The 22492-nt window shown below is 44.6% G+C and overlaps 1 protein-coding gene across 3 annotated transcripts in view; it reads left to right on the top strand.

Annotated features, from left to right (window-relative positions):
* The window catches only part of Tmem241 (transmembrane protein 241), a 126965-nt gene that overhangs the window by 46008 nt on the left and 58465 nt on the right, over positions 1 to 22492 (top strand). For all 3 annotated transcript variants that reach the window (XM_021214871.1, XM_029547271.1, XM_029547270.1), the window contains 3 exons: positions 1756 to 1791; positions 8133 to 8167; positions 18627 to 18696. In XM_021214871.1, the coding sequence (XP_021070530.1) occupies positions 1756 to 1791; positions 8133 to 8167; positions 18627 to 18696 (141 nt within the window). The remainder of the gene's footprint in view (positions 1 to 1755; positions 1792 to 8132; positions 8168 to 18626; positions 18697 to 22492) is intronic.

Raw genomic sequence — 22492 nt, 5'->3', positions numbered from 1 at the left:
AGACCCTGTCCCTGTGACCCCCAGGTGAAGGCCCTGTCCCTGTGACCCCCAGGTGAAGGCCCTGTCCCTGTGACCCCCAGGTGAAGGCCCTGTCCCTGTGACCCCCCAGGTGAAGGCCCTGTCCCTGTGACCCCAGGTGAAGGCCCTGTCCTATGACTTTCACTCCTCAGGTTTCTTGTTGTTCTTTGAATGTTTCTGCAGCCAGAAGCTGCAGAGCCAGGTGTGGTTGGGAAGGCCTGTAATTAATTCCTCTTTGGCAGGAAGACTGAGAGTTCAAGGCTTTATAGGAAAACCCATATCCCAGAAAAAAAAAAAATGAAGGCACACCAAGAGTACAATGCTTACTTAAATTTGAGGTTGGGTGAATAGCATGTGATTCTTACAGCTTAAGTATCTACCATGTGGCATTGAACATATGCTAAGATAAATGTTTTTAGCTGAGTTTTGAATTTGAGTATTCTGGATTTCTACAAAGAAATCCTATTGTGTGTGTGGCATGCATATGTGAGGTGTGCCCATGCCACGGTTCGTGTGGAGGCAAGAAGATAGCTTCTGGGAATCAGCTCTCTCCTCTTCTGTCAGTTCTGTCTGTCTGTGGAGAGCAGACTGAGGGCCCAGAGCTGTACTTCCACCTGAGCCATCTTGCTGCTCTGGATTTTCATCTGCTAAGAATGCCAGCCCAGGAAGCCAGTGAGTCCCATGTTCCACGATAGTTAATAGAGTCGATAGTTGGCCCTCCTCTGAGAGTAGCCAACACATACACAGGAAGCAGTTGACCCAGGCGATGTGGGTATTTGTACTGAACTAGCAACCATCTGCTCAAAATGAATGGGTCCATTGATGCTAAATCCCAATGAAGGTTTAGAATTTGTATTTCTTCTTCTGTGATCTGCATGTTCACTGCAGTTCACAGCTATAATATACTCGTAGAGGGCCTGGTATAGACCCACGTAGGCCCAGCACTTGCTGCTTCAGTCTCTGTGAGAGCATATGCACTGTGCTTAGTTGATTCAGGGGTCTGTGTCCCCCTGGTGCCCTCTATTCTGACTCTTACAATCTTCCTGCCTCCTAGTCCATAGGACTCTCTCAACTCTGAGGGAGGGATTTCATGGAAACCTCAAGTTTAGATTCTCTCTCTGAATACCGTCTGGCAGTAGGTCTCTGCGTCTGTCCCCATCTGCCTCAAAGGAAGCCTCTCTGATGATGACTGCACTGGGCACTGATCTAGGAGTATAGCAGACTACAATCAGAATCCCTCTGTTCTGTTATGTTGATCAGCGTTTGTTTACCCGAGGTCTCTGGGCATCTAGTCTCTAGTTCTCGTTACCCAGGCAGTGTTGGGTATAGGTTCCATCTCGTGGAGTTGGCCTAAAGTCAAATCAGATGTAGGCTGGCTACTCCCGCAAGTCTGTGCCACCATGGCTCTAGAGTATTTTTGCGGGCAGCACGGATGGTAGGTCAAAGGCTTTGTGGCTTGGTTGCTGTCCACATCTCTCTTTTGGTAACCTGCAGAATACCTTCCTGAACCAAAGAGACTAGAAAGTGAAGGCTTCATGTTCAATTAGTTGTATGGAATTTAAAATGTTATTTCAGGTTAAATGACAAAAATTGAACTAAAATATGAAGTACTCCTCTTTTGATAATTTATGAAATCAATAACTTAGAGGTAGAATTTATTAATAGAGGATAATGATCATTTATAGACTTAAAACTTTCTTCCATTATTTCATGAGTTTTCTCTCTCTCGTTTCTCAGTGACATTGACCAGCAGTACTTAAACTATATATTCAGGTAAGACATTATTTACAGTCTTCAAGAATAGTGTGTATCCTGCTTCTGCCTCCAGATAAGTTTTTTGTTTTCCAGCAGTAGTTTGATTATAGAATTTTAAGCAAATTGACTGTTAAGAGAAGCAAGTTTAAATTTTGTGTGTTGATCATAATCTGAAGAATCCAAATGGTTGTCTTACCCTTAACCCTGGCAAGAACCTGTTTGGCTTTGAGCTTCAGAGGGTCCGACCCTTCCCCAGGAAGGTGAGGGATATTTTTTCTAGTGCCCAAACCTTTGCTTCTGAACTGAATCATGAATCCCTTATTCAAGTGGCCCTGAGCTTGGATCTTGTTAACACCTGTCTTATCTGACCATCCTCCTCACCTCCCCCATCTCTTCACACAACACACACACACACACACACCCTTCAGGGTACAGAGCAGACAGCCACAGTTCAGATTTCTTTGATATTAAGCTTTACAAATACTCTCAGGAGTCTACATTTTAATCTAGACCTCAGGTTGTTTTCATGGTGTATTTGTTAAGGTGGTTAGTCATGTCTGAGGCTTAATTTATAAAATTTTAAGTATGGCATATTTATGGCTCCTGTGTGTGCCCAGCAGAGGATGGGGTTGTCCTCCATGGGATAGCTCAGGATGTTTTTGGGCTTCAGCAGCCTCAGGCTGTGCACTCCAGACTTGACTGAGAGAGTGCTGCTGAGGACCCAAGTGTGCCTGCATACAGACTTTCAGTGAGAGCACCAGTAGATCTTCACCTTAGTATTTGGTGGTGGCAGTTTCTGATGGACTTACTTGACTTACATCATTCAGCATTCACTATAGCTCTATTTTTGGAGAATACTCCTGTTGGACAACTCAACCCAGCAGTTTTAATAGCAGTTTTAATAAAGTAGCTTGATCTTTAATTAGTCATGTGTGTGTTCATATGTGCACACGCATGAGAACAAGTACTGGCATTGAGCAAACAAGTCATATCTGGAGCTGGAGTTACAGGTGTATGTGAGTGCCCTGACATGGGTGCTAGGAACTGAACACTCTAACCACGTGATCATCTCTCCAGCCCCCAGACACTGTTTAATGTAACGTTCACCTAGGCACAGCTGTTTGCTGCCTTTGTACTCAGACAAAAAAGTCCCAGTCATTATCATTAGTTGGGCTTTGCTTAGACCTACTGGGTGGTGCTGTGTGTGTGTGTGTGTGTGTGTGTGTGTGTGTGTGTGGTGTCTCCCTTTGTCGTTTGCCTTATCGTGTGAAGCATGCTCTCTCACTGAACCCAGAGCTTGCCATTTCAGCTAGGCTGCTGGCCGGTGAGCCCCTGGGATCTGCCTGTTTCTACCTTCCAGGTAATGGCTGGGGTTTAAGATACTTTCCCCCCAAATGCCAATGGTTCTTGTTGTTTAAAAATGTTTCCTAGTTCAGTGGTAAAGTATCCAGCATGCACTGGGTGTTGAGTTTATTTCCCAGATGTTGGGTCATAGTAGGCAGTTCTGCCCAGAAGACATGCCATGCAGACAAAGGTACAGCAACATAAGAAGTGAGCCTCTGTCAAGCACAGCTCTTTTTTTTTTCTTTTTAAGATTTATTTATTTATTCTATGTAAGTACACTGTAGCTGTCTTCAGACACTCCAGAAGAGGGCCATCAGATCTTGTTATGGATGGTTGTGAGCCACCATGTGGTTGCTGGGATTTGAACTCCGGACCTTCAGAAGAGCAGTCAGGTGCTCTTACCCACTGAGTCATCTTACCAGCCCCAAGCACAGCTCTTTACCCTCTACCTCCTTTGCTAGGAGATGTCCATTGCCTATGACACTGGCAGTCTGGACTTCCGGCTGATGTGGCAGACTCCCATGAAGCACCGACTCTGCCCAGATGTTTTCATCAGTAAAATGGTGAAGAGCTGAATCAGAGTGAGGACCACTTTCAGCTGGCCACAGCTGCTTAATGCTGGGAAATCAGCATCTAGGACCCTGCACTCTGCTTGGATAAATGGGTTGTTCTGTCTGGGCCAGCCTAGAGTGCTGTCTGCCAGGGTAGAGATTCATTTGCTCTCTCAGTGTTTAGCGAGATACGCAAATGGAAGGTTCTCTATCTTTGAAAGATAGCCTTCTTCACCAAGAATGCATTTGCTCCTGACTCTGACTCTGGTGATCGCACCACAGATAAACTTAGAGGTGCTTAACTGAATCAGAACCCAGTTTGAGCACCTGTTGTGTGCCTTATACCAGTATGCTTGGGACCCAGAGATAAATAAAATATGGTTCTTTCCTGTGAGAAAGTAAAAACAAGGAGAGAACTAGTGATGAACGGTCTTTTTTTTTTTTAAATTTATTTATTATATATAAATACTCTGTAGCTGTCTTCAGACACTCCAGAAGAAGACACCAGATCTCATTATGGATGATTGTGAGCCACCATGTGGTTGCTAGGATTTGAGAAGAGCAGTCAGTGCTCTTAACCACTGAGCCATCTCTCTAGCCCTAATGATGAACGTTCTTGAAGTCCAGATAGATGAATATGGCTGTGGTATTATTCAGGGAACAGTTGGCTAGAGGGCTACAAATAACTGAAACTTCTCAGTACAGGTGTGCCTTCTAGCTGCATTTTGGAGAATTTAGATAGTAAATGAGTGTGTCCTTGTATTGTGAATCCTTCTAATCTGAGTTCCTCTGTGTATAAAATACAGAATTATTACTGTAATGTTCCCAACACATTCTCTACTTACTTGTTCTTCAGGTGAGATTATGCATAAGCCTGCCAGTGAGAAATGGGCAGGCATTCTCTGGGGTGACTCGGTGGGGCAGGCAGCATGCAGGCTAGAGTTCGGAGACCACAGCTTCCTGGATCTTTCCACTGTATTTCTTATGAGCAGATGCTTCCTGTTTCATTCTGTCACTAGAACACTGCTCAATGGCTCAGGCCTATGTTCAACTACTAAGGAGATTGAGGCAGGGTGATCCCAAGTTCAAGTGTAGCCTGGGCAACTTAGTAAAACTTCATCTCTAAAAGTCAAGAGTAAAAATAGGGCTCAGCAGTAGAGCACTTGCCTACCATGCATACATGGCATGTTAGGTTCAATTCCCACCTCAGTACCATACACATTGGCACCCGCCACACACACATCACACACCATAAATATACACACACATACACTCACACACCACAAATAATACACACACATACACTCACACACCACAAATATACACACACATACACTCACATACCACACATATACACATGCATACAATCACACATCTGACACACACACAGAAACATACATACACACACACGTACCATACACAGGGGCACAGAGACACAGATCTCTCTCTCACACACACAGAAACATACATACACACACACATACCATACACAGGGACACAGAGACACTGATCACACACATATACATAACACACATATACATACACCACATATATACACCTCACATACCATACACATCATACACACACTATACTTTCACACACACATACACATCACACACTACACATACACACACATACACTCACACACCACACACATACACTCACACATCACACCACACACACATACACTCACACACCACACATCCACACATCACACACATCACACACTACACATACACACACCCATACATCACACACAACATATATACACACATACACACACTCACATATCACACACCACACACATATACACACACACATACATACACATACTATATGCAGGGACACAGAGACACAGATCACACATACATACACCATACACACTCTTTCTCTCTCTGCTCTCTCTTTCCCTCTCTTCATATATATCTGTCACATACCACACACATACACACCACTAATACACATACACACCACAAACATTTGGCACTCAGTAAATATTTCATCAAGAAGTAGGTTTTAAAAAGTTCTGCTATTCATAATAAAATATTAGCATAATTTTATATTAGTATATTTCCCTCTTTATACTATATGTAATTTATAATTTGGGGGGTTTCAAGTTATATTTTTTGTCAGACATATTCTTACCACAAATACATTCAGAGGTAACTCAGTCTGTTAGAACCCATATTGAGCCTCAGCTGCATGCCTGACTGCTTTGACCCAAAGATGAGTGACATATGGTTCGGGTGCCCAGGATGGCACAGCACAAGTATTGGGTACGGCTGGTGTCTTAGTCAGGGTTTCTATTCCTGCACAAACATCATGACCAAGAAGCAAGTTGGGGAGGAAAGGGTTTATTCGGCTTACACTTCCATACTGCTGTTCATTACCAAGGAAGTCAGGACTGGAACTCAAGCAGGTCAGGGAGCAGGAGCTGATGCAGAGGCCATGGAGGGATGTTCTTTACTGGCTTTCTTCCCCTGGCTTGCTCAGCCTGCTCTCTTATAGAACCCAAGATTACCAGCCCAGAGATGGCACCACCCACAAGGGGACCTCCCTACTTGATCACTAGTTGAGAAAATGCCTTACAGCTGGATCTTGTGGAGGCACTTCCCCAACTGAAGCTCCTTTCTCTGTGATCACTCCAGCTGTGTCAAGTTAACACAAAACTAGCCAGTACAGCTGGCTTTGGGAAGTTGCAAGAAAGGATTGGAGAGTCAACTCTGAATTGTTTTTAACCTAATAGAATGACCCTGATAGTATTTCAGGTCTCATGACAGGGCCTAGAAGACACATTGGGATAGAAAGGGGATCCATATCCTGCCATTGGAGCAATAACGTTTATGCTCCTGGAGTTATAAGCAAAAGAGGATCTACAAGTTAAAATAGTGAAGGGTGTACACTTAAAAAATATGAGGAGATGTTCAGAGCCCATGCAGAGGACTAGGCCTTGCCAATTCTGCAGTATCATGCAGTGTTCTCGTGTGTGTGTGTGTGTGTGCGTGTGTGTGTATTTATGGCCATGTGTATATCCTGTCTTATAAACCTACAAGTTCTTGAATAATGGGACATAGGGCTTGTACCCGTCCCCTCTCTCAGAAGCCTTCTCTCTTCCTACCTCTGCTGTTCTAAGAAATCTTAGTTTAAAAAACTCAAAAACACGAGGCAGGGCTTAAAATACAGCTCATTAGCATGACGAGCATCACGAAGTCCTAGGTTCCGCCTGATGCTGGAACATCAGAGATGCCAGAATGCCATCCTTGGAGATTGTGATATGAGCCAAGATGCTGGGCTCTTCTGTCCTGCAGCCTGGTTAGAACTCGAGCAGGCCTTCCTATACCTGCAAACCCAACTCCTAAACTTAGCATGTTTTATTCCTACCCTGTAATTCCATCAGTTGCTGGATGTCTGAGTTCTGCTAGAAGCTGCAGAAGGTGGGGATCCAGCCCTTTGAATCTGGGCTCAGGGAGCAGTGGGAGTGTAGGGAAATGGAGGCGTTCCAGAGGGAAGGATGTAGTGCCGAGATGGAGTTTGGCCACATCAGAGAGGCCCTCCTTCACATTCCTCACCACTTGCCATCTAGTGAGCGTTTGCTCAGGTAATCTTTGGCTATGCAGTGGGAAGATGGATAAATTTGTGAGTGAGTCAGTTGGAAATTTAACTACTTTTTACATAGCTCATCTCATGACAAAAATATCCTCAGCTCATATCCAACAGCTAGCTTTTAGCTTGCAGTCTACTTGGAATTTGGAACTTGCTTTGTTTAGCTTTCAAATAATCATTATAAGTTAAATGAACATTATAATAGGGCCAGCTAGGGCCAAGGAAAGTAATAACTGAAGGAGGGACATGAAACTCTTGTGCCAATCATGAGCCCTTGTCTTAGTTAGGACTTACTGCTGTGAACAGATGCCATGACCATGGCAACTGTCATAAAGGCAAACATTTATTTGGGGCTGGCTTACAGTTTCCAAGGGTAGGAAGCATGGCATCCAGGCAGACATAGTGCTGGAGGAGCTGAGAGCTCTACATCTTGATCCATAAGCAGCCAGGAAGACACTGTCCACTGCAGCCAGCCAGCCAGGAGGAGGCTAGAATTCCACATTGGGCAGACCCTAACTAACCTACTAGGAGACATCAAAGCCTACCCATACAGTGACACACCCCCTTATACAAGGCCACACCCACTCCAACAAGGCTTCAAGCATTTAACCACACGAGACTCTGAGTGCCAAACCCATTCAAACCACCACAGCCCTCTTGCCAAGTCATAAGCCATTCCCAAAGATTCTCGTTCAGGATCTGGGTTCAAGCAGAAAGACTGGTGACGGTAGTCAGCTTTCTTTCAGGTAATGCTTCCTGGTGAAACTAGATATTTTTAAATGCAGTTTTAGGTGTTGGGTATGTGCTGAAGAAAGCTTTCTTAACTGCTCTGCTGTGTTTTCTGCTTGTTTTGTTTTTCAGCATGGTACTCCTGGCATTTGCATCTCATCCTACAGGTAAAGCTACTCTAGTATTTATTTGTAATCCTTGTTCTAAACCAGGATTCTGAACCTGGTTAGATCTCTGAAGACGTTCTCTAAGAGACTAGAGGATGTGACTGGTCTACTGAGTTAGAATTACGTTTAACCCAGTTGGTGGGTGGAGAATATGGCTTAGTGATAGAACGCCTGCCTAGCCCTGGCATGGACAGGCCCTGGCTTGATCCCAGCTCTGCAGAACAGGAAGATGAAAAAAAACAAAAACAAAAACAAAATCAAAACTTCAATGTGGATTTATTCCCTGTCAATGTATTCTTTGGTTTTATTTATTTATTTATTTGGTTTTTTTGAAACAAGTTTTCTCTGTGTAGCTCTGGCTGTCCTAGAACTCACTCTATAGGTCCAGGCTGGCCTCGAACTTAGAAATCTGCCTGCCTCTGCCTCCCAAGTACTGGATTAAAGGCGTGCATCACCACTGCCCGGCTAAATGTATTCTTTTAAAAAAAATTTATTTATTTATGTTTGAGTAATTTGTCACATGTACATCCCCATGCCTGAAGAGGGTGTCAGATCCCCTTATAGATGGTCATGAGCCACCATGTGGGTACTGAGAATTTAACTCAGGACCTCTGGAAGGCCAGCCAGTGCTCATAACCACTGAGCCATCTCATCAGCCCCATCTATGAATTTATTCTTATCCCTGTTTTTTTTTTTTTTTTTTTTAAGATTTATTTATTTATTATATGTAAGTACACTGTAGCTGCCTTCAGACACTCCAGAAGAGGGCATCAGATCTTGTTACGGATGGTTGTGAGCCACCATGTGGTTGCTGGGATTTGAACTCCGGACCTTTGGAAGAGCAGTCAGGTGCTCTTACCCACTGAGCCATCTCACCAGCCCATCCCTGTTGTTTTAACATTATATTTTGAGTTTTGAACTTTTTACTTAACCTACAGAATACTAGGCTGTCTAATGACACTTTCCCACCTCTCTTTCATTGTACTTTACCTCAGTCCTACCCTCCCTTGTCCTCTCTGTGCTGCCTCCTCTGCCTCCTCATCCCCTACAGTCTGTCTCCCTCACACTCTCATGTCACGTACATCACTTTATATATTTTGAAGCTGTGGTCGTTTGAATATGCTTGGCCCTGTTGGAGTGGGTGTGGCCTTGTATGAGTAGGTGTGTCACTGGACGTGGGCTTTAAGGCCCTCATTCTAGCTGCCTGGAAGTCAGTCTTCTAACCGTCTTCAGATGAAGAGGTAGAACTCTTAGCTACATGGACGCTGCTATGTTCCTGCCTTGATGATAATGGACTGAACCTCTGAACCTGTAAGCCAGCCTCAAATGTTGTCCTTAGAAGAGTTGCCTTGGTCACGGTGTCTGTCCACAGCAGTGAAAGCCTAACTGAGACAGAAGCCTAGAATCAGCATATGAGAAAAAACTTTCTGAATCTGACTTGTTTTGCTTAATATGATGTGCTCTAGATCTGTTCACTTGGCAGAATGTTTTGCTTTATGCTGGGCAAAACTGCATTGCGCATGCATGTGTGTATGTCTGTGCATGTGTGTGTGTGTGTGTGTGTGTGTGTGTGTGTGTGCTGTGTGTGTGTGTGTGCTGTGTGTGTGTGTGTGTGTCTGTCTGTAACTTCACATTAACCAAAGTAATTGAAGTGGCTTGGTACAGGAAATTTCATTCATGAGAAGGATTTTGAAGAGCTAATGGTTGGCAAAACCTCTTATGTCAGCAACAGGGATAGCCTTGACTTCCCTTGCTGTAGACAGTTGAGAATCCCTAGGAAATGAATGCCCCAAACTTCAGTGTCTAGAGTCCTAGATGTCTGAGTGCCATAGCAGGACTTTGGCAAAAGCCCTGGCAGAGGTAGGTGTGGAGTGATGAGTGGATATGTCTGTTGGCAGCAATCCAGAAGGAGCTGGAGTCTTCTATGTGTACTAGAAGCAAGTTCATGATCTAATTCTTGAGCAGTGACATTGTAAGCCTTCTTTGGATATTGAGTAATGTGAAAGTGTCTTCATTTTTTTTTCTTGTGTGTGTGTATATGCATGTGTGCATACATATTAATGCATGCCAGTATGTGTGGAGATGTACACACATGTGAGTATGTGATTAAAGGACAGGCAGACTGTGGGTGTCATTTCTCAGGACATCATCCGCATTGCTCTTTTGAAACAGGATCTCTCACTTTTATCTAGACTTGACAATTCAGCCAGGCTAACTTGCAGGTAGCAAACCTTAAAGAGTCGCCTGTCTCTGTTCCTCCAGTCCTAGAATTACAAACACGCCATCATGCCTGGGTTTATGAGATGGGTGCTTGTGTGGCAAGCACATTACTGACCGAGTGATCGCCTTAGCTGCAAACTTTATTCTTTTTATAAAAGTGCTCTGCATGGTCATCGAGGTCATGTTTGTGACTTTCTTAGAGCTTTTACAAATTGTGTATCAAGATGCCTTAAGAATGGATATGTCTGCTCCTCCCATCTCTTTTTTGGGGAGTTCCACAGAAACCTGAGCAACAATGAAGTTTTCCATTGAGCTAAGTCTATATGAGTTGCACACAGTCCAGAACTGTGCAAGAGCTAACCTATACAGCCACAAGCAGCAGCCCATCACTTTGAAGTCACTCAGGAATAGTTGAGTGCTTTATTTTTGCTTCTTAGAGCAAATGACCAAGACTCTAAGGGCTATGGTATGGAAATAACAAGAGCTCAGTGTCTTAGTTTTCTTCCTAGTTGCTCTGACAAAAGCAGCGTAAGGGAGGAAGGGTGTGTTCTGGCTCCCAGTTCAAGGGTCTTGTCCATCCTTGTGCAGAAGCCAAAGTGACAGGAGCTAGGCACATCCCATCTGCAGTCAGGAAAAAGAGCGGTGAATGTCTGTTGTAGCTCAGGTCATCCATCTTTCCCAGCCAGAATGGTGCCACCCACAGTGACTGGGTCCTTCCCTCCTTAATATAATTAAGAAATCTCCTACAGGCAGGCCAGAGAGCCACTGCCCAGATAATTCCAGATTCTAACAATTCGATGATTAACAGTAAACTCCACATTCAGAATACAGTGTAACTCATTAAGGAGATAACATTCAGTGACATCTTTCTTATCACATTTAGAAAGTCACATCAATTGAGCAAAATGTCTTGTTTTCTTCGTAAAAAGACAGTTATAGTGTATTCTAATATGTCTAATTAATAATTCAATGGAAAACTTATAAGACCTCTTGTTAGTCAATTATATTAACTTTAAATGGATCCTGGTGGTGGTCTCCATCTCAGGATTTTATTGCTGCAAAGAGACTCCACAGCCATTGCAACTCTTATAAAGGAAAACATTTAGTTGGGGCTAGCTTACAGTTCAGAGGCTGAGTCCGTCATTGTCATGCATGCAGGCAGACATGGCTCTGGGAAGATAGCTGAGACTTCTACATCTTAATAGTCAGGCAGCAGGGAGAGAGAGTGCCCTTGGACCTGGCTTAGGGTTCTGAAACCCCAAAACAAGCTCCAAGTGACACACTTCTTCCAACAAGGCCACACCTCCCAACAGTGCCACTCCTTAGGAGCCTTGGGGTCCTTTTCATTAAACCACCACATTTCCTAATGGTTGCTTGCTGCTAATTCTAAAGTTCAGCAGATAAAACAGCTATATAGACTTTGTGAGTTAGAGTAGATGTGTATTTAACTAAGAAGGTACCCGTGTCCCAGAGTGTTTACACCATTACTGTTTCACCCAGAACAGCATGAGGGTTCAATGGCTCCACAGCCTCCCCAACCTTTATTATGTCTGTCTGACTTGATCTAGCAGGGGAGGGTCTCCTAGTGCAGGTCTTGCCTGAACTTCCATTTCCCTCATTTCTGAGAGTCTGTAGGATAAGTTTCCCTGTAAATGCCTCTTGGAATCAGACAGGTTGTTTGCATGCCTCCAACACTGGGTTTCTTTAGGTTTGGGGAGACAGAGCTGAACTGTTCCTCCAGCCATTTTACAAGTTAATGAAAGGGCTTAAGGACCTTAGTACCATAATTGAGAAGACCCCATTCCTTTCTCTTGAAACTCTTTGACCTATAGTAGAGATAGTCTCCTCATGTTTAAAAGTTTTCACTTTATATTCTTATGGGGTCATTTGCTGTGGTATCCAAAAGAGAAGCTTTAAAGCAACCAGAAGAGCAGGGAGCTCTCAGGAATGTGAGGCAGCAGAGGCCTTGGCGCCTGGCTTTGATTGATGAGAGGCAATGGCTTGAGGTGAAGCGGCGCAGCAGCCAGTCTTTGGAGGTGACACCCCACCCTGACCATTCCTTGCCAGGTCTAGGGCTGAGATGGGGTGAGAGGAATCTTCTCTCAAACTTTACCTCATGTGAGTGTAGCAAGTCATGCTACTTCACTGTTGCAGGTTTCTGTTCTGTAACCTTCAGAGCAGTGGGGCTCGTGTCCTTCACTCTCTAAAGCACTGCCTGGAGCCCAGGATGCTCACGCTTGCAGAAGCCTCCCATGGCTGCCATGAAGATATGGGTCAGGTCCCAGCCACTCACTTAGTGCCTCCACCATGTAGCCCAGCAGAGGAAAGCAGAGAAGCATTGTGTTGTGAATGCCTTCACTTGTTCTGTTCTAAGATTTTTATTATTTTATGTATCTGTGGCCAAGTTTATGTATGTGCACCACAAACATGCACATAAATACAGAGCCTAGAAGAGGGCATTAGAGCCCCTGAGCTAGAGTTACAGGGTATCTGTGAAGAGATAGCATGACCAAGGTGGGGCTGGCTTACAGTTTTGGAGCTTTAATCCTTTATCATCAGCAGGCAGCAAGCAGGCAAATAGGTTGCTGGGAAATGATCTGCTAGTTCCATATCTCGATCTGAAGGCAGTCAGGACAAGACTCTTCCACACTGGGTGGAGCTTGGGTATAGGACTTCAAAGCCCAACCCAATATTGACACATTTCCTCCAGCAAGACCACACACACCTTGTAATAATGCCACTTCCCATAGGTCAAGCATGTTCAAACCACCACATCCCTGGCCTCCATAGGCTTTCCCAAACACACGAGTCTGTGGGGGCCATACATAGCCATAGCATAAAGCAAAATAAATTTAGTCCACCTTCAAAAGTCCTCATAGTCTGTCACAGTCTCAACAATGTTTCAAAGTCCAAAGTTCAAACTCTCTTCTGAGATTGATGCAATTTCTTAACTGTAGTTCCCTATAAAGTCAAAAAGCAGATCACATACTTCTAATATCACAGGATAAACATTACCATTCCAAAACATCATAATGAGGAGCTTTTGGATCAAAGAAAGACCAAAAACCAACTAGGCAAGCTCCAACCTCTTCTTTTCCATGCCTGACCTTCAACTTCTTTGATCTTTGTTGACTGCAACACACTTCATTCTCTTGGGCTAGTTCCACTCCCTGTTAGCAGCCTTCCTAGGCAAGTATCTCACGGCTGTGGCATCTTGGGGTCTCCAAGGCAATTTCAACTTCACAGTTTCTTGTTCCAGTGTCTGGGACCCACACATGATCTTCTCGGCTCCCTCAGAGGGCTCTGCCCTTTCTCGGCTATGGTTGATCCATTTCATTGCTGCTGCTGTTCTTGATAATCATCCCATGGTACTGGTGTCTCCATTACACTGGGGTCTTCTGATGCAACTAGGCTTCACAAATAGCCCTTCATAGGCTCTCTTCATGATGCCAAGCCTCAACTTCTTTTCATGACCCCTTTAGTCCTGGGCTCTCTCTTTTTTTTTTTTTTTTTTTTTTTTTTTTTTTTTTCATTTATTTATTTTAGTCCTGGGCTCTCAACTGCAACTGAAGCTACACCTTCACCAATAGCCTTTCCCGGCCTCTCATGGTGCCATGCTTCAGCTGCTCTCCATGACCCCTCCATGCTTTCAAAACCAGTACCGCCGGGGTGACTCTGACACATTACAAAGTCCAGCTGCCAGCAAGAGTTCTCTCTGGAACATGGCTTCTTTGTGCTCTCAAAAACATTTTCCAGAAGATTTCATCACAGTGATGCTGGTTTCTTCTTAATCACCACTAATTTCTTAGCTCCAGCTTTCTGCATTCCAACTCCTTCACTGCCTAAGCTTGACTGTCCTGGAACTTGCTTTGTAGACTGACCTTGAACTCAGAGATCCATGCCTGTCTCCTAAATACTGGGATTAAAGGCATGTACAATGACATCTAAGCTTTTCTTTACCTTTTCACAAGATCTTTATAAGTTTTGGATTGTAGTTCATTACATTCAAGTTGAAAACTGAGAATAGGCATCACAATCCATCCCTTGTCAACTTGACAATTATCATATCTCCTTATGTCCAAATGAAAACAATAACCAGATTGTAATAACATCGAACTTGATATAATTATCCCTTGTTGAGTTTCAAATGCATAAACAATAAGCTTAGGTGGGTGGGATCCTGCCCCAATGTCACCATTCCCTTAATTCAATTTAATGTTTTTGAATACAGGATGTAGCTTCATTTTATTTCCTGGTACCTCTTTACTCTTTGGACCATGCATTTTGTATTTTTCCTTTCTAGGCTTGCTAGAACTCTCTTCATAAGAGTGAACCACAGATAAAAATCTAAACTAGGCTTTTTGAGACTTTCTTTGTCAATGCAATTAATTTAAATCTCTTTACTTGATCCTCAGGCTGACTTTGGACAAGGGCAAAAATCAGGCACATTTTCCCCCAGAATATCACAAGAACAATCTCTAGGCAACATACTAAAATTCTTCTCTTCTGAAACCTCCTGAGCCATGTCTCAGTTAGGGTTTTACTGCTGTGAAGAGACTCCATGACCAAGGCAACTCTTATAAGGACAACATTTAATTGGGGCTGGCTTACAGGTTCAGAGGTTCAATCCATTATCATCAAGGTGGGAGCATGGCAGCATCCAGGCAAGCATGGTGCAGGAGGAGCTGAGAGTTCTACATCTCTATCTGAAGGCTGCTAGCAGAATACTGGCTTCCAGGCAGCTAGGATGAGGGTTTTAAAGCTCAAGCCCACAGTGGCACACCTACTCCAACAAGACCACACCTCCAAATAGTGCCACTTTCCATTGGCCAAGCATATTCAAATCACCACACGGGTTGTGAGCCTCCTGATGGTTGCTTCGAACCAAACCTGCACAAGCAGAAAGTGCTTAATTGCTGAACCATCTTTAGCTCCTCTACTAGCTGATTTTGTGTGTCAACTTGACACAGTTAAGAGTCGTCAGGGAGAAAGGAGCTTCAGTTGAAGAAATGTCTCCATGAGATCCAGATGTCAGGCATTTTCTCAATTAATGATCAATGGGGGAGGACCTAGCCCATGGTGGGTGGTGGTTTTGGATTCTCTGAGAAAGCAGGCTGAGCAAGCCAGTAGGCAGCACCCCTCCATGGTCTCTGCATCAGCTCTTGCCTCCAGGTTCCGTCTCTCCTTTAGTTACTCTCCTGGCTTCCTCCAGTAATGGACTGTGATCTGGAAATGTAAGCCAAATAAACCCTTCCTCCCCAACTTGCTTTCTGGTCATGGTGTTTTGTTGCAGTAATAGAAACCCTGACTAAGACAGTTCCCAACACCTTCACATATTCCTTAGGCTCCTGGATTAAGTTCTCCTGGCTGGAACAAACTACACCTTGTAACATCCTTCTGGCATTTATAGTAGTGTCACCAACCTGTTCTGTTTAAGGGCAGATAGGTCCCCCTTTCTATTTAAAAGTCTTGCTTTTGCCCATTTTGGTGATGCACACCTTTAATCTCAGCGCTAGGGAGGTGGAGGCAGGTGGATCTCGGTGAGTTTGAGGCCAGCCTGGTTTACACCACCCGAACTTCCTAGAATATTCAAATATTACCCCTCCTCGTGTGTGTGGTGTGGTGTGGTGTGGGGTGTGTGTGTGTGTGTGTGTGTGTGTGTGTATTTCTACTTTTTCTTTGCTTTTGTGTTTTTAGTTCTTGTTTTGTTTATTTAATTCACATGTTTGTTTTCTAGAGAGAGAAAGGTGTGAAGTTGGATGGGTGGGAAGAATCTAAAGGAGGGAAAACCATGATCAGAATGTAATGTATTAATATAACAAAAAAATTGCTTTTTGAGTGACATATTGAGGGCACCAAAAGGATACATTTAGTCAGCTAGAAATTTAAGGTGACAGAGTTAAGTCTAGAACATGTCTGGCCTGTCAGGAAGCACCCAGTCATCAGACCCCCTTCTTTCAGCATTGCTTGCTAAGCGTCTTTGTGGCCACAGGGGCAAATGAGACAGACTCCCTGCTCTCAAAGGATTGATAGTTCTAGATGGTGGGGCAGGCCAGGTGTCCAGGCAAGCAGATGTTGTATAGATGGCTTTAGAAATGACTTAAGGACAAAGACAGGCTATTCTTTTATCCCATGTTTTTGCTTCTCACCCTCCCTGTAACTCACCAGTGGCTCCTGTGGTCTGCATAGTGATTATCATCTAATTGGCAAGTTCCTTAGGACTGTGATTTGTTCTTTATTTCCTTCCGTCCCCATCTATCCCAGACCAATCCTCTTGTTCTTTAGATTTCCAAAGCCTAGGCTGGCCTCACCAGCTTACACGGCCAGAACAGTTTTGACAAAATGGGATGTCAGGAGGAGGTCTATCCAGGGGCTCTCACGGTCCCGGATTTAACTGATGGCCCTCTCTGTCATCACGGTCCCGGATTGAACTGATGACCCTCTGTCATTCCTTGTTATCTCCCTGACTGCACTGAAGTTCCTCTCACATGGGGAGGGAGATTGGGCAATGGCCAAGAACCAGCAGCTGCAGAAGACACAGAACAGATTCTCCACGGATGTCCATCCATGGCTGAGCAGGGCCCCAGTCTCTCTCACAGTCCATAGTGCCAAGATTGTCTTGGTTGTGAGACCTGTGCAGAAAATGACCTGAGTGTACTTTTCTGTGTCTTGTACATTCTACACTGTAGTTCTGAGACTGGCAGGTGAAGGCAGGCTCTTTTCTTCTGACACTGTCCCCTGTGTGAATGCTGTCTGTTGAAGGGAAGATCTAAGGTCTGGGTGGACCTGGGTGCACGTTCTGGCTCCACAGTTCAACAATTACAAAATTTTAGCCGTGTCTTCTCTCTAGGCTTCAGATGGAGTCAGGATAATTGAACCTCTCAGAGTTGCTACAGGGTGTAAGAGATAAAATCACCACATTTTACATAAGACTCTCCACAAAAACAGGCTAAATGGCCACCGTCATCACTATTCTCAGTAGGATACAATAGAATATTCTTCAGGAAGTACAGCTGAAGGGGCTGAGACATTACTAACACAGGTTCTCATTGGAAGGTGGAAGACATTCTGTGGAGTGGTGCCCTAAAGACAATGAGTCCTTGACTTTGGATGAGCTGCATAAAAACTAAACCCCACAAAACTCTTTATTAGACATACACGTGCATAAATGAAGATCTAGCTCAACTGTTAAAACATCCATATGGTCAGAGGCATAGAATTAAAGCTAGTAGGTAGCTGAACTATTTGAGATCACATAGGAGGCTTTATAGAAGTGTAGCAGCCCCCTGAACCTTGTTCTGAAATGTGTGCCTGTGTACCTGTGTGTGTGTGTGTGCAGGAACTCACACAAGCTCCTGCTGATGGAACCCAGGTTTCTGCGTGTGCTGAGCACACCTCTCCCTCTTAGTTGTCTGTGACTTACTTGACTCCTAGGTGTAAGAAGTGAAGGAACCAGCTGGTACAGCTCCACTGCACAAAGCTTTTCAGCAGGGAATACTTAGGAACATCAGCCCTGTCCCCCAGACTGTGCAAAACAGACCCAGACTGGAGCCTAAGCCTCTGGAGAGCCAGGCTCCTGAAGAAACTCCAGATTTGGAAGGATTAAGCCGTCCACTGTCAAAATGCTTAATTCCTTTTCTTGAGACATTTTTGGAAGGGTTTCTGCTTTTTTAATCTCCTGACTTCTTGTTTGTGACCAAGTTCAAATTCCAGAGAGAAACAGCCAATATGTGTGATTATTTCCTCTTGTACTAAAAGTGGAACTAAAAGAATCAGCTTACCTCACGAGAAATAAATGAACTCTCTGGGCCTTAGACTAAACCTTGTGTGCGTGACTGCCCTGGGCCCTGTGCTGTCTGTTCAGTAATTAAACAAAAGAGAGAAAGGATCTTTAAAAAGACCTTCCCTCTGCCGCTGTCCCTCGTGTGGCTGCTGGAGGGAAGATCTAAGCTCTGGGTGGTTAACCTGGGTGCACGTTCTGGCTCCACATTTTTACACGGCTTTAGCCATGTTTCTTCTTCTCTGGGCATCAGTTGGAGTGTGGGTAGTAGAACCTCTCAGAGTTAGTACAGGGTGTAAGAGATAAAGCCACTCCATTTCACATTGTTCTTAGTAGGAGGCAATAGAAGAGTCTTAGGACCATGATAGCTGGGTGCCCTCTGCAGAAGACATTGGAGCTGGGTGGGGGGACCTGAGGGAGCCGTGGGGACCACTGTATCACTTTTCCTGTACTCCTTAGGTGACCTCTTCGGTGCCCTGGACTTTCCATTCCTGTATTTCTACAGGTTCCATGGCAGCTGCTGTGCCAGGTAATCTTGAGCCTTCATGTATACTCTGTGCCAGTAGCTCTGTCTGCATCTCTGCGAGGCCTAGCGTGATTATAGTAAAGTAAGTGAGTTGCAGAAGCAAGTAGGAGGTATGGCTGTCTGTCTCCAGCAGGTCATCCCTCAGCACTTATGGTGCTCGGGGTCAGCCTGAGTCCAGCAGACCCTGGCCTGTCACAAGGCCTCACCCAGGACCGTAGTTTACAAGCTTGCTGAGGAGTTCCACTCTGGCTGCCTTTTCTCCTTCACAGCCCTCCTTCAGTGTATAAAACTAATGAAATTGACTCCATTTGAGAGACTTTGTGTCCTCTCAGCTTGCATCTTGGTTTCCCTCTTGCTGCCAAAGGCAACCTGCAAAGCCTTCCATGGAACTCAGAGCCTCATAAGCACATGGCAGAAATGGGCATGTGCATGCCTAGACACCAAGGTGTCTTTGGGAGAACTCAGGAGCGGAGACCAATCAGGTGGGTACGCATAAGTACACAGAGCTTCTTGCCATCCTGCCCCACCATTTCTAGACAAAGTCTTGAGTGGTGAGAGGTAGGAAGGCTCTGAGACAGTCCCAAGCTTTGTATTTTGCCTTGGTGGAAAGAGAGCCCTGGGCCAGTCCCAGGCTTAGTGGATGCTAATTGTGTGACCACTGGGCAGATTATTCAAATTCTTCTCCCCCTTCCCTCCCCCAACTCTAACATAGGACATACCAATACAGGACTTCTATATTTGGAAGTTCCTAAGCATCATACCTGGCCCATAAAATGTCATTCTTAGGACCCGCTCGGGTCAGCTATCAGAACGGTCTGAAAACTGTTGATGTTGAATCCTAGTTCTGTCCAGAAGTCTTAAGCAAGTTTTTTTTTTTTGTTTTTTTGTTTTTTTGTTTTTCGAGACAGGGTTTCTCTGGGTAGTCCTGGCTGTCCTGGAACTCACTCTGTAGACCAGGCTGGCCTCAAACTCAGAAATCCGCCTGCCTCTGCCTCCCAAGTGTTGGGATTAAAGGCATGCACCACCATGCCCGGCTTAAGCAAGTTTTTAACTTGTTTTTACTCATCTAGCAATAATGACTGTATTTGTCTTACAGGCTCTTATACTAATCGGTACAAGTGTATACTTAGAACAGTGACTGTTCATCATAAGCGCTATTAGTCACAAAACAAAAAACAACAAAACAAAAACAAAAACCCTCACAACTTTGAATAAAAGCTAGTCTGCTGTTCCCATACAGAAAATGGTATCCATGAAGCAGTGTTTGTAGATAGATAAAACGTTGGTATGTATGGGCTACAGAGTTGGCTCAGCAATTAACAGTATTTGTTGCCGAGGACCAGGTTTGATTTGCAGTAGCCACATGGGAGTTCACATCCATCTATAACTCCAGTCCCAAGGTGCACGAGGATACATGGAGGCAAAACACCCATGCATATAAAATAATAAAACAAAATAATCAGAAAGGCCGAGTACCGCTTCTGAAGTGGGCATATCATGTTCCCCAGGGGCACTGGGACAATGGGGCATTACTATAGACTTTCTGCATTTGGGCCTTGGGACGATTCCTGTCCTAAGTACCAGCAGTGCTTCCGTCGGTTCTCCCAGCTCCTGTCAGTGTGACCAGACTGTTCACTTGTCCACAGGCCAAGCTTTCACATTGTGACCCTTGCTGCCTAGGCACCTGCAACTGGCGTCCCTTGAGTATGGTTGGTAGCATGGGCAAGCATGTTCTAGGGTGTGGCCAACACTAGTTTGGTTATTGGGAACAGAACAGCACCTTCACGACTCACTGGTGTTGGCTTTGTGCAGAAACACTCTGGTTGTTTCTGGTCCTTTATAATCAAGTGCTTTCTCCTAACTCAGCATGTTAGATCAGCCCCTTTTATTCTAAAGAGCAACTTATCTTTGCTTGAATTGTCCTAACTCTCTGTATTATTTTACCCTCCTGGCTTTAGTATAAAGCTGACCTTTTAAAAAACGTATACAATTCCCTCACGTCATTTCAATGGTTCCTCCATGACCATATCTCAGACCAGGGGTGTTCCCTTCAGGAAGTCCTGGGAAATAGCCATACCCAGAGACCCCTGAAACAGACCTCTGTTTCTCCCAGGATCCTTCACTTCAGCCATTCTCCCTCTTTTTCAGAGGGGTATTCTCCATATATAAGGGTGGATAAGCTGAAAGGAGAAAGATAAAGATGAGATAGTTTAAAAAATAGATGCTTTTACATGGAGATTAGGTGACTATTTATACAGGACGGGGAGGGGGCCAGTTGAGTACACTCTAACCTTCAGAACAGAGTTAGACAATCTAAATGTGCAGCAAGGTAATGATACAAGAATCCAGGTAAAGTACTGTACACTTGAAAAGCCTACTAGTTTCTGTACGAGGATCAATGGCCTGGCCAAAATAAGTCATGCAGTAGTAGATAATTAAATTACCGTCAACCATAAAAAGGAATTATTTACAAACTAACAAGTCAGGCAATGGGAGGAAGCCTTGGCTGTCTCTAAGGCACAGAGACTAGCTTATCCTACCTGCATCTATGCCAAGGGGCAGGCTTCGCTCATGCCTCATAGCTGGAGGTGGAGAGGACAGGGCAAAGGACAAGGATGGGCTTCGTGAACCAGACACCCATGGGATGTTGGTTCTTGGCTGCAGGAGTAGAAGCCACCAAGAGGTATCTCATAGTACTGACTGCCTGACTTCCCACCCCATCCCTCAGAGTGTCCCTAGAATTCCCCACCTCTGACTCCTTGGTGAGTACTGTAGACTTGGATGCTATGATGGGTGTCTAAGAGAAACAAGTTATATATCAAAGGCTGTCTTTTGTTCCTGGTCTGGTGTCTCCCAAGACTGTCTGCTTCCTATGCTTGTGGCCCATGAGACTGAAGTGTGCTGGTGACGTAGGAGGATCTCCAAGTAATAGAACAGATAGTAAAGGATTTACTAATAGATTTGCTTAGAAGACATCCAATCACAGGAAGTAGAATTTAGCTAAGGGAGTGTTGCCCCCAAACACCCCAAAGGTAGGTTGTAGCTACCCAGACTTATTAGAGGTAAGCAAAGTTTACCATGTAGGATGGAAACTTTTTTCACCAGTACTGACTGACCAGCCATCAGGCCCATTCCCCCAAAGTCATGCCTCCACCAGGCAGCTGAAGTGGGTGGTGCAGGGTCACAGCTACCATTAAATCCTGGTCTGCCAGGAAATTGCTTGTGCCCTTATCAGGAAAAGCATAATTCCACCAGAGGGGTAAGATAAGCCTGGGCAACAACTAACTATTTAAGAACAACACTGCTGTACTTAAGAAATAATTCTAGCAATATCTTTCTTGTGGAAGTCTTCCATCTGCCCAAGTGGCCAGACATGCATCTCCTATTTTCTTCTTTTTGTTTTTAAATTGTTCAATGTATAACCTGGGGCTGGAACTCACAAGAGATTTAAGGCTGATAACATATGTAAAATGTGTAAGCCTAAGGTGCATATAAGTTAGTAAAAACTTCTATTTGACGTTGTTTCTTCCTTGGACCTTTTTTTAGATTTCCTCTTATTGATCTCTAAGTGAGCAGTTTCTCATTGGTAAGGCACATTAATTCTTTAACAGTGGCAGAGTGCAGTGGAAGCGAAATCTGCCTTGTGAAACCGGGGCAGGATAGAAGGGAAGGACCGGGGGCGGTCGTGCTCCTGAGGTGCTGGAACAGGATAGAAGGGAAGGACCGGGGGCGGTCGTGCTCCTGAGGTGCTGGGACAGGATAGAAGGGAAGGACCGGGGGCGGTCGTGCTCCTGAGGTG

The sequence above is a fragment of the Mus pahari genome, chromosome 15 (genome assembly GCF_900095145.1).
Source record: "Mus pahari chromosome 15, PAHARI_EIJ_v1.1, whole genome shotgun sequence".
In the NCBI taxonomy this organism is placed as follows: domain Eukaryota; kingdom Metazoa; phylum Chordata; class Mammalia; order Rodentia; family Muridae; genus Mus; species Mus pahari.
Note: the sequence above shows the minus strand (reverse complement) of the source record. Positions and strands in the feature narration are given on the sequence as shown.